Below are 15,870 nucleotides of genomic sequence, written 5' to 3'. Positions count from 1 at the left end.
AAAATGTTTATTTTGATGCAGGATGATGACAGCATAAACAAACTGCTGAGCTAATTGATGAACATTCAACAGCTGGGGAACGTCAATACTCATACAATGTCTATATTGTCTAAATACTTATTGATACAGCCTTGCCAGTTGTTTTTGTAAATACGAATGGCAGAGAAGAGAGCGGTAGGTCTACTGTTTAGGCTAAATTAGTGTAACAGGGTAGCCAATACACAAATCCCCCGCAAGGAATAAAAAACATTTTATCTGCACAGCTCTACTTCATAACCACTCAGTTTCACTATACACTGGCATTATTTTACTTTCTCATTCCCTCCCTGTCACTGTGTGGTTTACAAGTACCAAAGCTGACAGTACAGAGTACAGTCGACAACATCACCGCTGGGAGGCGCTGTTCCCAGTATCCCCCTGACTGGCAGCTAACATACCCCGCCCACTTTCCACTTTAGCCCAATCGGAGAGCACGCTCTGTTGTTGTCAAACGTGCTGCTGTGACCGTCGTGACAGCGGAACTGAGCCACCGAGATAAGAGGCTATCAACCACAAACAGACAGAATAAGGTAAAAACGTTGTCCTCTCTGCATTATTTGTATTATTTTGAATAAAATGTGCATTCGAGCCACTATTAACAGTTGTTCGTACGATACAATGGTGTGCATTTTGTTGCTAGAAAGGCTTAAAAGGAGAAGAGGCCCAGCCTTTTGGCTCAAGCCTTGCGGTACTTGTTAGCCACCGGGCTAGGTAGCATGCATGACACATTCATATGCACGACTAACATGTTTTCTGTGGCTGTGGGAGTGTGGGTTTGGTACCTCTTAGCCTTTTGCTGCTACGTGTCTTTTTATGTTCTTCTGTTGAAGTCGTTTATTTCAGTACCGTTTGCCAAAAGATATATTTCCCACTAGCACCCACCGGGCAGGGAATTTGGCTCAGCAACACTCACTGAGTCATACAACGTCCCATTTAATTTGACTTCAACGTCCTGTGGCTCTTCTTGACCATCTGTGAGCACTTATTGCAATGGTCTGTTTTTATTTATCAAACTTCACACATTAGCTTATGAAAATGAAAATGAAATGACCGTCTTGGAGTCCTGCCACAAATGCTCTTTGAAGATTGATTTGGTCGTACACTACAGAGCTATATGAATAATACTAAACTCAAATTTTAAAGGTAGAATTTCTGCCTGCAGAAGAATGACTACTCTCTTTTCACATTGTTACATGTACTGATTTGTGGTGGAATTGAAAATAAATGTTACTTACACAGTATTCCTCTGTATATTTATATACAGTAAGCACCCCTGTCGCCTGCACAATTCTTGATTATTCATTTATGTGGACTTGGATTACATCTAATCTATATTATTGTAATGCTCGTCCACTCTCTTTTACACCAAATGCAAATGTTGTTTGTATCAATATGACACTATTTTTCTTATCATGCACTGGCATTCAGACTTTCATCTGTCTCCCAATATTATGATTGAGTATGATAATAGTAAATAATGAAATTAATAATGTACTTATTGTGAGTTTGGGACAAAGCAAAACTAACAGCAACAGGATTCCAGCTTCTGTATTGGTGCTGACTGCGATGGCATAAAGCAAAGTTAAATATTTTCCTGGTCTCACTAAACAACTACCACTCTTACTGTATGATTCAGAGTTATCACTCTCAGCCAGTGAAGCATTTCCTCCTTAATGGGGTTGGTGTCTTCCAGGATGATATTAGGGAAAGGGTTTCTCAGCCATTCACGCATTGGAGCTGCCCAGTGTAATCCACAACGTTTCCAGTCCACTGTTAGCCAAAAGAGCATTTCCAATTGAGCAGTTTGGGTTTGAGACTGTGTTCTAAATAGATGAGAAATATTACAGGCTGTTACTGGCAGCCAACCCTGTAGGCCGTTTATTCTTTTTTATTATTATTTATATATTTTCTTGACTTTTATGCAATGTAGCACGTTCAGATTTGTGGCAAATATAAAGTGTTACAAATAAATGTATTAGGGCCGTTATTAATATGTCTCTGATTGTGTTCTGAAAATGTATCCAGATGAATACATTTTCATTTGTGTATGCAGTTGTTTGCCTACATACACTGTGTGTGTGTGTGTGTGTGTGTGTGTGTGTGTGTGTGTGGTTGTGACAGGCAGAGTTGGTGTCCACTGTCCATTGTTCATAAGCCTGGTTGCTGAAGGAAAAAAATGTCTGGGCCTGCTTTTCCGGGCCTCAAGGCTGCTTTACCGCTTGCCAGATAGTAGCATCTGAAACAGTTCAGGGTTGGAGTTGCTGCAGTCTTTGATAATCATATGGGCTTTACTGACACACTGTCTGTTGTGTACGACAATAATAACAACGTTTATTTGTATAGCCCTTTTTGGAACAAAGTTATAAAGGGCTTTACAAAAAGAAGATAAAAATGACAGCATCATAACAAAGCTTAGTTGCCTGGGCTGCAAAAGCCTGGATGCCCTGAACAACCCAAGAGGGCCCTGTCTGAGGCTGTGCTCAAGCTCATAGGGGCCTAGGAAAGTATGCGCTCTTGACTCAAGGTTTACCAAAGAGTGAGCCAAGTGCAAGAGGTCAGCATAATAGTTCAGTAAACAGAAAGAAAACCCTCACACTGACAAAACATTTTGAGGCTCTTTAGATGCAAAAAGAGATGGGTGTACCATCCTTGTGTATTTATCAGAATGTTGTATACTTGTGGAGCTGCTTGTTGTAATATGTAGCCTATTCATGGAGTAAGTCTAGATAACTTAATTTGCATATTATTATTTTACAAGTAATCTTTTTCTTTCTTCTTTAAGTTATATTTATTTATTTTTATTTGTGTTATTATTATTGGTAGCACAGTGGAGATTAGCAAGAAAAATTTGCATATTCCAGTTTAGGGTTTCTTGTGACTTTCTTTATTTTGAAGAGGGACAAAAACATCTTGGCATTTCGATTTTATTAATTAAATGTTTTTGTACATTGTCTGCCATCCACTACATTTGACAGCATGTAAACTTTAGTGGACATCAGGGCAATTTTAAGGTGAAAATTTACATAATGGAAAGAGTTGGTTTGGTCGAGCGGCTCTTAATGTTTCTCTGGTGCATTTATCTGTTTTAGTGCTGTCTAATAGTCTAAGAAGCTAAGGTCTGGGGCTGATCCTTTTCCTTTTCCAGTGTCTTTTTCTGCAGGGCATTAGTGGTTGTTCAGTGGCTTGGAAAGCATGAAAAAGTTATTACTCACACATGTCAGTGGTGTCCCAGTAAATCGATATACTCCTCAATTGAGAATTCATGGATTGTAGACTGGCATTTCATGGAATCTCCCATTTTAAGAAAACGTTCAAATACAATAAAACATTATTAAAGAGTGAAACTGACAAAGAAGCAGGGTAAAGGTGAATAGGCTACTTAAAGTAATTGCTGAAATGTTTTAGAATGATGTAATTGCAATTAGATTTGTCTGCACTTGGGTTGCACAATACTAATAACATCTAAATACATTAATACCATTGAGTACTTAAATTGTGGGTTGATTTGTGATAACCTAATGTATTCTTTTAAATGTACAATCTACTTTTACAATCATTTAATTTAGTCAAGACCTTAAAGGTGTATTGTAGGAGTTAAGAATACACTGACCTAGTATGAATGTCCTTACTGTCTCCTGTTGTGTCCAATATGATACACTTCTGATGTCCGGTCTACTAAGTATAGTACTCTTTCTGTCTCTAATGGAAGTGTGGTCACAGATTAAGTTGCCACAGTAATCGGAATGGCCATCAACAACCATTATGTTCAACCTCCTGCTTGGTCATGATGGCTTACTCTCTTACTCTAATGTTTGGATGGATATGCTATGTGTAAATATGTAGATACTTTGTCTCTTTTTTTGATTCCTTCCTTTTTTTTCTTGACCCCCTGTCCCCCCAACCCTCTTCTTTATTTTCTTTCTGGAAACAATCAAAACGACGGAGCTTGCACAAAAACGAATTTCAACCAAAGATGATCCTGATTCTGATTCTGCTCTTCTGTGATACATTTCTCTAATATGCTAATTTAAAAGGTTATTTCTTCTTCCCCAAAGTATGGAAATAAACATGTTTTTTCAACAAACTCAACAAGCACGTGGTGGAAAGCAAACAGAAATACCAAATTTATACCAATCAAGTTTAAACATGTATTTTTGAAATGAATACAATGAAAATATTTGTAATATTTTCCCCACCTTATTCTCTATGGCAGTGGTTCTCAACCAGTGGTCCGGGGACCACCAGCGGTCCTTGGGGGGAGGGGGGGTACCAGGGGGTCCCCAGTGAAATTAGTTCCCCAGTGAAAATAGCGTCATTTTAACCACATAGCTTTTGGCTATTCAAAAATAGCAGATTTACAAGCTCATAGCGCGGCATACCGAGTGCCGTGCTATGAGCTCGTAGATATGCTATTTTTTGAAAAATCGTGAAAATGTGTGCAAATCTTTGAATATTTATTTTCTTAAAGCAATCATGTTTTAATTCTGCTTCTTGGGGTCCCTGGCACCAAACATTTTCAGATGGGGGGGTCTGCGGCCAAATGTATATCAATTTAGCGGTCCTTGGCAAGAAAAAGGTTGAAAACCACTGCTCTATGGTCCAACATTTCCATCTAGCCTCTCTGGTAGGTTAGCCGTACAATGCTGAATGCTGATACAATCTTAAGCCATTATGGTGTATCTCTCTCTGCCCCCTGTTTACCCCCCCTGGTGTCAGATGGAGGTGGAGCAACTCTTGTCTCTGTCTGGCCCGGCTCTGGCCCAGGCTATCAGCTCTCTGCTGGAGACTCCAGGCCTCTACGTCTTCTCTGACATCCTGGAGCTGCCCAATGTCAGAGAGGTGCAGTACCACACACACACACATACATTCATAATCTCAGTCTCATACACACTCACTATTACTCTCACACACAATCTCACACGCAGTGGTGGAAAAAGTACTCAAATTCTTTACTTAAGTAAAAGTACCAATACTGCAATATAAAAATACTCTGTTACAAGTAAAAGTCCAGAATTCAAAATTTACTTGAGTAAAAGTACAGAAGTATTGGCATCAAAATGTATTTAAAGTACCAAAAGTAAAAGTACAAAAATATTTGAAAATAGCCTAGGTATAAAATAGGGCTAAAGTGGTTAATGTATGTTTCGTGATATCATAATTTATATCTAAAAGTAACTAGTAACTACAGTTTTCAAGTAATTGTAGTGGAGTAAAAGTACAATATTTTCCTCTGAGATGTAGTGGAGTAGAAGTAAAAGTATTGGAAATTGGAAATACTCAAGTAAAGTACAAATACCTCAAAATTGTACTTAAGTACAGTACTTAAGTAAATGTACTTAGTTACTTTCCACCACTGCTCACACGCACTCTCCATTTTCTCTGTCATACAAATACACACACCACGATCTCTCTCTCTCTCTCTCTGTCTCACACACTGGGGGTCGACCCATTATCGGTCGAGTGTATTATCGGCTGTAATATTCATCATTTGTGTAATTATCGGAATCTGCAAATAAAATGGTTAAAAAGCCAATTTAAAGTGATGCATGCACACGCAGCAACCACTCTCTGAAAAGTACAGTTTTATAGTCTGGCTCAAATAGCCAATATGAGATAAAACGACTCACTTTCTGCTGCGGAGGTTGAAAGAAAATGCACTTACACACTGTGTACATTCGGTGTTTTCAGTTCATACGTTCTTTTGTTTATTTCCGACTAGGATCGAGACAGCTTCATTAGAAATAGTATTTCCTCTAGAAAATGGGGCAGATTTCAAAATAAGAAGAAATCAATAGGCAGAAAAACTAAACAAAACACTGCTCAAACCAAAGAATCTCCTTCGACTGTGGGTTCTACGAACCAAATTGTACATTTTCAAGGGGCCGGCCTAGAATGCACCAATCATGGCTCCAGTAAACTACTGTGTGTACAGTTTAGTTTAGTTTAGTTGTCTGTGAATAAATGCACCTTAAGTTCTGTGGTTTGAGACTCCTTCACTGGTGCAACTCTCTTGTAGAAGTTGTAAAGCTTGCAAATCGCCCACGTGATATCCATGGGCTCTGTTTGTATCTGGTTTAAACCCAAAATAATCCCAAATAGACAGAGCAAACGGTCTAATGAGCTAGCCTGGCCTCAAGGTAGATTGACCTTGAGGAGGTGGACCAGCAATTCTTATTAAGTGACAGTCTCAGCCAGTCCTCCCAACAGATATAGCTGCCGAGAAGTTCAACAAAGCATGTTTTATTTTCAATGGGACATATCACACAAAAGAATTAGAAAACTCAATTACTTTTCTATACTGTAAAATAACGTACACTGTATTTAACATTATGGTATTGTTGGATACTGTACTGTGAATTTCATACCATTAAATCCCTAGTTCCAAATATCGGTTATTGGTCTCTTTGATCAGTATTGGTATCAGCCCTAGAAAAAATTGGTTGACCCCTACCACACACATACTGTATATATTCACATTATCCCTCGTGTCCCAGATATACTTTCTCTCAGACTCAAACAGACTTGTACATAAATACACTCCTCTCACATACAGTACATTACCTTGGGAGACACACACACACACACACACACACACACACACACACACACACACACACACATATATACTTTCTCTCAGAGTTAGACTCAAACAGACTTATACATAGATACTCTCCTTTCACACACATTACCTTGGGACACACACACACACACACACACACACACACACACACACACACACACTCACTCTCTCTCTAAGTTCTCTCAACCAGAGTCATCCTCAGAATCGAACATGGTGGTCAAAAGATAAAACCATCCTTTCTTCAACTGACTCTGGCTGTATTTCTCCCCCTCCCTCCCTCCATTCCTTCTCTTTCTTCTCCCTGCCCACTCCCTATCTCTCTTGCCCTCTCCCTCCCTTCCCTGTCCTCTCTATTCTCCCCTTTCTCTCTGGACCACAGTTGGAGACAGGTCCCCATGCCCCGGTGTACCAGCTCCTCAACCTCTTTGCTTATGGAACCTATAGTGACTACAAAGGTATGTCAGTGGCACCAGCAGAACAGTGTAAATAAGTAATAGTGTGGGGACCTCCAGAACATTTTTTATTTTATTTTTTTATTATTGGCTGTATTTCTATGGCGCATTGTCTCAGAGGTACCAAAAAGCAGGCATCTGCTGAGATACCGCAGCCAGGTAATTTTACAGACCCAATCACAGGGGGGCGGGGGGCAGGTCATAACTCAATGAGCTGTCACCCAATTGGTTGAACCGAAACGAGGTGGCAGCACCCCCCCCGAAGGACAACAAACTAATCTCACTGCAGTGAAACCGGCCCTCGATATAATGCATCATGTAGCTTGAACAGGACTCGGGGTGGGGTATTATTTATAGCTAACTTTATGCTGATGATGATAATAATAATAATAATAAAAGGTAGCCCGCAGGAAAAAAAAAAGAGCAGAGCCTATTTTATTGTCGACACCCCCCTCCCCCCCCCCCCCAATCACGCCAACAGGGAGCACATTAATTTTCAAACAGCGTTGTAGCGGAGCCCAAGAGGAGCTGTCAGAGCTGCCTCCTGGCCTGCTGGCACGGCTAGTCACTAGAGAGCCCCCATGCTCCCTGACAGCATGGGCACCCTCACCCGTGCGTGTCGTCGTTATTTAATGTCATCCCTCAAAGCGATGGCCACCGTACTACAGCGGTCACTTATGACAGCTCGACACCTCCTAACATCTCGCCCGTTTTCTCTCTTGTCTTCTCTCTTTGCTCCTCTTTACCCATCCAGAAAGGGCGGCGTCTCTTCCAGAGTTGACCCCTGCACAGAGGAACAAGCTTCGCCACCTGTCCATCATCAGCTTGGCGTCCAACCTCAAGGTAGGCACCAGAACGGGCCAGCGGTTTGAGTGACAGGCCTCGATAATGGAAAGGGTTCTTTTGAGGTTCAATCATCGCTGCAGCCCTGTCAAAATGTCCTTGAGACACTAAAAATACTCAGAGCATATAAGAATAAGCCAACTGCCTCTAGGTGTAAACAGTAAGTTAATGTCTTCATTTTCTGTCTGAGTGGGAAGTGTTTCTCACAGAAAATCTATAAATCTCATCTAAACTCTTTTTTTATATGAATGGTGCGTTTTGGGTTTTTATTTAGTTTTCTTTCTTTTCCTTTATGGTTGTCAGAGAATAAGTCTTCGTTTTCCCAGCGGAAGCACACATCAAATCCCTACAGTATGTGGCTAATGAAAGGCATCGTTATTAATGATGTAGGCACTAGGCATCTACTGTATGTTGCCTTATGAAGCAGGCTTCATAAGGCTTTGTGTTACCGTTCAAATTAAAGGAAAGGAGTTCTTGTGAGCTCAAGCTTATGATGTCGGTGCTCTCGGCTATTTTGGTATCGGCTTGATTGGAACCATGGCGACGGACTAACCTTCCCTGTCAAGAAGAGTGTCTTAGAGAAAAAAAGAAACGGCACGCGTCTTACTTCCTTCTCGTGTGTCCTTTCTCAGATCTCCTCGTTATCAGCACCTATTCTATCCTCTGTTCAAACACTCAGATCATCTGCCATCCTTTTTCCTCTGGAAAAGTCTTTGTTCTCATCCTCCTCTCTGAATTCCCTCTTTTCTCTTGCCCCCGCTTCTCTTCTCTTCCTCTCTTTAATAATTGATTCATTTATTCTCCCCAGCTCTGTCTCCTCGCATCACCTTTAATCTAGCCTCTCCACCGGCGGCCTGCCTTCCCCCTTCCTGTCCTCTGTGCTGTTCTGAACACCACATCTTTACCGTACCATGCATGTAGACTCGTATTCCTTAATTGCCCCAATAAGAGCTTATTAAATTTCAAAGTCTTTCCTACAATACCCCCCCCCCCCCCCTTACCCAACCCCATCCCACCACATCCCATTCGGCTCTCTCCCTCTCTTGCTCTCTCTCACAGTGACATTTAGGCAAATGAGCAATTTCACTGTAACAGTTTTTTCATTTTCCCGCGGACCCCTCGGAATGGAATCGAATTCTCTGCCTGTTTACCGAGGCAATAAAGAGCGGATGGAGATTATAGTCTCATCATGTCACTTTTTGTATGGCATGCGAACGCCGGCGATTATGTGCACACTCTTCTGTTCGTGCCGTGTGTGTGTGTGTGTAGGTATGTCCATGTTTGTATCTGACGTGTGTGTGTGTGTGTGTGTGTGTGTGTGTGTGTGTACACTCACTCACTTGTGCTTCCCAATTTTTCCAGTGCCTGCCTTACTCTCTGCTGCTGCAGCAGCTGGAGCTGAAGAACGTGCGTGAACTGGAGGACCTGCTTATTGATGCCGTGTACTGCGACATCATCCAGGGCAAGTTGGACCAGCGCAACCAGCAGGTGGAGGTGGACTGCAGCGTCGGCAGAGACCTGGGCCCCAACGAGCTCCCCAGCATAGTCAACACACTGCAAGAGTGGTCAGTGTGTGTGTGTGTGTGTGTGTGTGTGTGTGTGTGTGTGTGTGTGTGTGTGTGTGTGCATAGGCCAACAAAGTCTTCATCAGGATTTGTGTAGCCTACATGGTCAACACGATTGGTCAGGAACCTGTGTGTGTGTGTGTGTAAGAGAGAGGAACTGGGGCCTGTACTATGAAGAAAGTTCAATGTACCCAGGATTAGGGTTTTACATAAAAGGGGCCATTTTGGTAGCATATCACCAATCGCAAACATGGACAGATCTACTGTCAGCAGAGCAGCATATTTCACAAACAAAACCAGCAAACTATAATACTAGAAAAATGCAAAATTCAAATGCATAATCTAGGCTAAAAGCAACACGGTTGCAGCTGCCAAATGGTGGAAGGACAGCTGGCAAGTAAATGCCAACTGTGTCAATGTGTAAATTAATAGGCTTAATATCACCTTTATGTATGTAAGAGGTAAAGATTCTTGCCCGAGAGAGTGTGCTATCTGTGTCAGCTTCTTGAGCCGTGAGCTGTTGGCTGCAAGAAATACCAAATCCATTTCATTGTGCTTTTATATACCCATATCATCCTACTACAGAGACTGATTTAGACACTAAAGCCTTAAAAATGTAATTAATGTGTTTCTTAAGATGTGTTCTTATGGCATGTATGACATTTCTAGCCTTATTCCTTGAGCTGCAACCCTGGCAGTGTTAAACGGACTTGGGAGCAAATAGAAAATAAATATAAAAACATAATTCCAAGCGCTAAGTAGGCTTACTTTCATGTCTTAAGAATACAACAAGTGAAAGGCTGTTGTTGGATGATACGGGTATACAAAAGCACAATGAAATGGCTTTGATATTACTTGCAGCCAACAGCTCAAGAACTCGACACAGATAACTCGCTCCCTTTGACGAGAACCTACTGTACATGAATGGCCACTAGGTTTACCACTTTAATCCCTATATACTCCATTGTACATCTGCTACTTTCACAGAATGTTCACCCAATTTTCGCCTATTATGACGCAAGTTTAGCATCCGTCTTTCTCTGCCCCCCCCCCATATCAGGTGCACGGGGTGTGAGGCGGTGCTATGTGGCATTGAGGAGCAGGTGTCCAGAGCGAACCAGTACAGAGAGAGCCAGCTGAAGGTCAAGGTCCAGGTGGAGACAGAGGTCAGTTCCTGTTTTCAACTTTGTCCCCCAGAGGAAATACTTGATGTAGTGCTGGATTTTCTCTCTACCCTGATCATTCTTTTTTTTCCTTTTTTTTTTTTTTGCCCCAAGCTACTCATGGTATTTCACTTTGCTTCCCAACTTGAAATTGCCTCTTTTTTCCCTCTCCTCTACTAATGGTTTGAGGGCACACTGTAATAAAGCATCATGTCCCTCATTCTCTTCTCCCTCAGGTTTCTAATCTACAGAAAACGTTAAAGGCCAGCTCTGCCTCGCCGTCTTCCGGCCCCGCCCCCGCCGGTGCCGCTTCCAATCAGGATGCAGACCAGCCAGCCGAGCCACGGGACCCCGCCTCCTCTCAGGAACCAAGGCAACCAGGCAAAAAGAGTTCAAAGGTCAAAGGGTAGGTATCATGAGAAAGAATATAGCTTAAGAGAATGTGAGCGCTACTCAAGTTTGTTCTAGTGATTTTCTTTTTTTTTTACTGGGTGCATGTTCTAGAAAAGTTGGAAAGTGTTTCCATTTGCACTGTATAAAAGCAAGCATTGTGCCGAAACGCATAATCTACACACTGTTCTGTACACTGCCTGTGCAAACTAAATAAAAATGTCATGATGCATTGTTACATTGAAGAGCAGTTCTGTGACGAACTGTATAACCCATTAAGACCTGGAACGCATCTTTGTCACTTTATATTTCTTTGGCTATTCAAAAATGGCAGATATACAAGCTCATAGCGCGGCACTCGGTGCCACGCTATGAGCTTGTAGATCTGCTATTTTTGAAAAATCATGACAAAAACATTTTTATATTTTTTTCTGAAAAACTGTTAGGATTTAGAAAATGTTTAGAAGCGGCCTCAGGTCTTAATGGGATAAATGAAGCTTTGGCAGCACGATTGGAACGCATCGCTGACCTTGGCCTCGGTCAAACTACCTGTTGTGTCAGGCTTCATTGCATAATGTCAATTCAGTGCCAAATCAGATTTTCTGTGGAAGTCTGAGGCCAGACACCTCTCATTATTCCTACGTGTCTCAAAATTGCAAAACGAAAACAAAAGGCAACATGAATCAACAGTGACAGCTCGATAAAGACCGCGGGCCCAGACACTGGATTAGAGCCATTTAGCTTGATGTGCTCTTGGAGTGCAATGTCAATTCAACCACAAATAAACATTAAAAAGCCAGCTGCCACCATAAGTGGTTTATGCAGGCGTGTGTCCGCATAGCCTCGCTTCATTATGAGACACTCGGCATGCTTTGCAGTGGTACAGTAACCCCTGCCATCAGGGTCGATCTCTCTCTATTACACTTTTATCCAGCGGCAATTACCAAGCGTGAATCTCACATCTGTTCTGGATGTCACTGGATATACACAAACTAGGTTTGCGTTTTACCTGAAAGAACTGTTTCCCATTCTGGTGATTCAATTAAATGTTTTGACTGTCGAGTTGTTTGGCTTTTGTTGTCCTCATCACTGCATAGAAAGTTCTGATTATTTTCTGTCTTTTTGACCGGGTTGTTGATAAGAGCACACAGGCTTTTAATTCCCATAATAAGCATCACTCAGAACAGTAAACACTTGATGTTCCAAGATGATCAAATTAATTATGGTTTAAAGGAGCACGTCACCCATTTTCAACCATATCTTCATATAATTGGTCCTTGCTAATGCTGATTATAAGATGGTACCATTTCTGGTTACTCACTCTGTCTTAGAGGTAGGCTGTGGACAGTTCAGAAACCTGCCTACCAATTGAGAACCAATTATGTAGAGAAAGTAAATGAAAGTGGGTGAAGTGCTCCTTTAAGACGAATTGTAATCTATGTAGGACAAGATAATCTCTGTAACTGTAAATGGATTGGAATTAAAATGGCAGCAGGTTATATTTTTTGGGTCATCTGTGGTGGCTTGTCCTTTCTGCTGCAGTCAGGAAAAGAGGTGTTGCCACCTCCTGGAGTTCACATTTAAACTAAAAGTCATTTATTTTACGCATATTTTGTATTTTCTCCACCTCCAGCTGTGTGTCGCCGTGACTTGTGCAAGTGTATATTCTACGGTAGCCTACACTACAGTATGTTGTTCAGTGCTCTATATGCACGTTTTATATGGAATGTTCTGCAACTAATCTCGCCTTGGGATATCTTGGTGGTATTGCCTCATAGCAGGTTTAGACTTAACTATTTGTATGCTATATCACCCCATGTCAATGTCATGTTGGTAATACAGAATGAGTTTGAAAATATAAAATCTTTATAAACAGTGTTATAAAGACACATGTTGTCTTGTGTGCTAAATTTAGCCTGCTGCGTCACGTTTTTTTTGTTTTTTTTTGCCACCCCTCTAGTTTTTTCTGAAATGACGCCTCTGCAGGACAACATCTTCTGTTGTGGTCTGAAGACGTATCTCTTTGAGAAGCACCTCACATCCCACTCTACCCCGTCCCACATCCGCCTCTGCACACTCTACTGTACCCCGTCCCCAAATTAAACCCCACTTAGTGCCTTTAGTAAAAGGTGAAAACAAACTGTTGGCAGAACATGGTACTTGTAATGATGTTAAGTAAACAAACACTCTGATTTCGTCTCGCTAAACTATGCATGGCTTTCTGTGGTTTCCGCCCCATCCAGGCTGCGCGGCAGTGGGAAGATCTGGTCCAAGTCCAACTGAAGATTTTTAAGAGAAACCCGGAGATGAGTCCACTGGTGGAACGGACACACTCACCAATTAAGGGACAGACCACCGTTCATCCTGATGGATGGACGGGTTAAAACTGATAAATGTGACCGATGTTCAGACGCACACCCACTGTGCAAAAAGGACAAGGGACACTTCTCCGGGAACTTACTAGTCATTAGTTCCTCCCTCTCTGTCTAACTCACTCTGTATCTCAATCAGATGGATTCACACACACACACACACACACACACACACAGCGGATACTTATGCAGTTGCCCTCACAGACAAATAGTATACATAAAAAAATAGCCTTTCCAACGTGTACACAGAATGACAGACAAGTAGAACAGCTCCACAACCTGTGTCATCTGGAGAATCGCTAGTCTTTGACCAGGAGACATTTAAAAGCCACAATAGCAGTAGGGGGTGGGTGTTTTTGATGGGTATGTTTGTATCTGAATCATTTTAAAAGGCCGCTTTGTTTCGCTTCAGTGTGAATACTTGTTCAGTTGTAATATTTTTCTTTTCTCTTTTCTTCTTTCTCTTTGCTGAGGTGAGATATGTATAAAAACCAGGATGTGAAATAAAGCCCCTGTACTTAATGGCTCTGTCACTGGCTTCATATTTTTCTATTAAGCGCACATCAAAGTGCGTCTCTGGAGGGTGCGCCGCTAAATGTTAACTCGGGGCGGGGGGGCTATCCGTTAGGAGGTCAAGCCATTAATTAGGGCACCTCCCCGAAGAGACTAATGTATTATAGAGCCCAGACTTCCCCTGTGTTCAAGCGGCATGGTTACACATTACACACACACACACAAACGCACTCACACAGGGCAGCGCATTCATATTTCATATCGGTATGTTTTGGCCAGAGCTTCTCCTTCAATGCTAATCACTTAAGCCCCATAGACTACTTAAGTCGTGCGACAAATGGCATACATAGTTGATTTACAAGCGCACAACTGTCACCTTCCCTTATCCCTCCATCTTGCGCTCAAAATTGCCGTGGTCTTGCATGCCCTTATCAATCTCTATCCCCCTCTCATCCTCCGCTCTGGTGTGTCTGTTCTGTGTCACCACCCTCTCTCTCCTGTCTCTGCATCTATCCTGGATGACATTAATGGTGGCAATTAGCTCACCGGTAAAGACAAGGCCAGAGACAGGGAAATTATGAGCCTCTTACATTTAACCCTATTTTATACACTCTCCCTCTCTGGTCCAACCCCAGCTTCCTACCCCCTCGTTTACCTCCCTATTTCCTTACCCCCCCCCCCCCCCCCCCCCCCCCCATTCCTTCACTTGTCTCCCGCTTCCTCTCTCTATAAATAGCGGTGTTAATTTCAGTCGGTGTGACTGAGCTTTAGTGCTTCACGGATTGCCCCGTTGTCAGCAGATGTGACCTGTGAATTTGAGCAGATGTACACCTCAGAGTGTTTGACACGGACAGAGAAGGCGTGCTGGGAGAGTTTTGTGTGTGTGTGTGTTGCAAGACGCATGTGTTGCATGCCCAGTTTATGCGTTGTGTTTGCCACTCTCTCGCCTGTGATGGTTTATAGATCGGAGCTGCAGCGTCAACTGGTTTGCGCCTCATAACCAGGCAGTCGTTAAAACTTTAAGAGTGGAGTCCGGCCAATCAATTACTTTAATTGATTAGTAAGATGCCCGGAGGAGATGGAAACACTTGCATCAAGCCTGCCGAAGAATCACGATGCACTCAAGTGGCCTTTTCCGCCTCTCTCACTCATCAGCTGTATTGACATTTGTATGAAAAACGGCACACAGAGGAAATCCTTGCTCTGCACACCGTTATCTCTTTTTGAGGCGCAGCAAATGCGAATGAGGTATGGAGATAAGGAAATGTTTCAGGTTGCAGTAGCTTCCTTATTCATCCTAACCCCTCTTAACCCATTAAATCCGGGAAAGCATCCGTGTCATTTTACAGTAGATTTTAGTTATATAGCACATTGGTTCTTTATGCTTTGGCTATTAAAAAAAACAAAAACAGATATACATGCTCATAGTGCGTCACTTCGTGCCGCGCTTTGAATATAATGTATATTTTAAAGTGAACATTTTGACAAATCTTTGCTTCTGGAGGTCCCTGGAACGAAAATATTTCGAGATGGGGATCGTTGGCAAAAAACATAATTCTGGGGGTCCTTGACCTGAAAAAGTTTGAGCGCCACTTATAAAGCAACATACGTTTTTCAGAAAACTGTTAGGATTTAGAAGACATTTGTAGAATCGGCCTCAGGTCTTTAATGGGTTAAAGCTCAAATGTGACTGCCACGTGCAGGGCTGAACCAATATGTGTTTCAGGCAAACAGGATTAATTTTGGACACCAGGTAGCTGTTGGAAGGTACAGCAGAAAGAAACCTTATCCTTTTCCATAAAACAGCCTAGGTCCCCTGGCATCCCCCAGTGGATTCCCATCAACCAATAAGTAAACGGCTCGACACGGGGGACTCAAACATTACTTTTCATTGTCTTTTTATTGAACTTTGCAATTGGTACAGAATAACAACATGTCTACAGGAATGCTACT

At 42.1% G+C, this 15,870-nt stretch overlaps 1 protein-coding gene across 2 annotated transcripts; it reads left to right on the top strand.

The window, feature by feature from the left end:
* The first annotated feature begins 474 nt into the window (after positions 1 to 474).
* Positions 475 to 13,926, top strand: cops7a (COP9 constitutive photomorphogenic homolog subunit 7A). Of its 2 annotated transcripts, XR_014600504.1 has the most exons (9): positions 475 to 569; positions 4,756 to 4,878; positions 6,999 to 7,074; positions 7,826 to 7,914; positions 9,277 to 9,479; positions 10,540 to 10,645; positions 10,879 to 11,048; positions 12,993 to 13,161; positions 13,276 to 13,926. XR_014600504.1 is itself a non-coding variant. In XM_084053099.1 (8 exons), the coding sequence occupies exons 2-8, from the start codon at positions 4,756 to 4,758 to the stop codon at positions 13,313 to 13,315; spliced, it is 807 nt and encodes a 268-aa protein (XP_083909225.1). In that variant the 5' UTR covers positions 475 to 569; the 3' UTR covers positions 13,316 to 13,926. The 2 variants fall into 2 exon arrangements, 1 of the variants encoding a protein (XP_083909225.1); XM_084053099.1 differs by lacking the exon at positions 12,993 to 13,161.
* The last annotated feature ends 1,944 nt before the right edge of the window (positions 13,927 to 15,870 follow it).

This window comes from Gymnoscopelus microlampas (genome assembly GCF_963454915.1).
Source record: "Gymnoscopelus microlampas genome assembly, chromosome: 3".
Classification (NCBI taxonomy): domain Eukaryota; kingdom Metazoa; phylum Chordata; class Actinopteri; order Myctophiformes; family Myctophidae; genus Gymnoscopelus; species Gymnoscopelus microlampas.
This window is presented reverse-complemented; position numbering and strand designations above follow the sequence as displayed.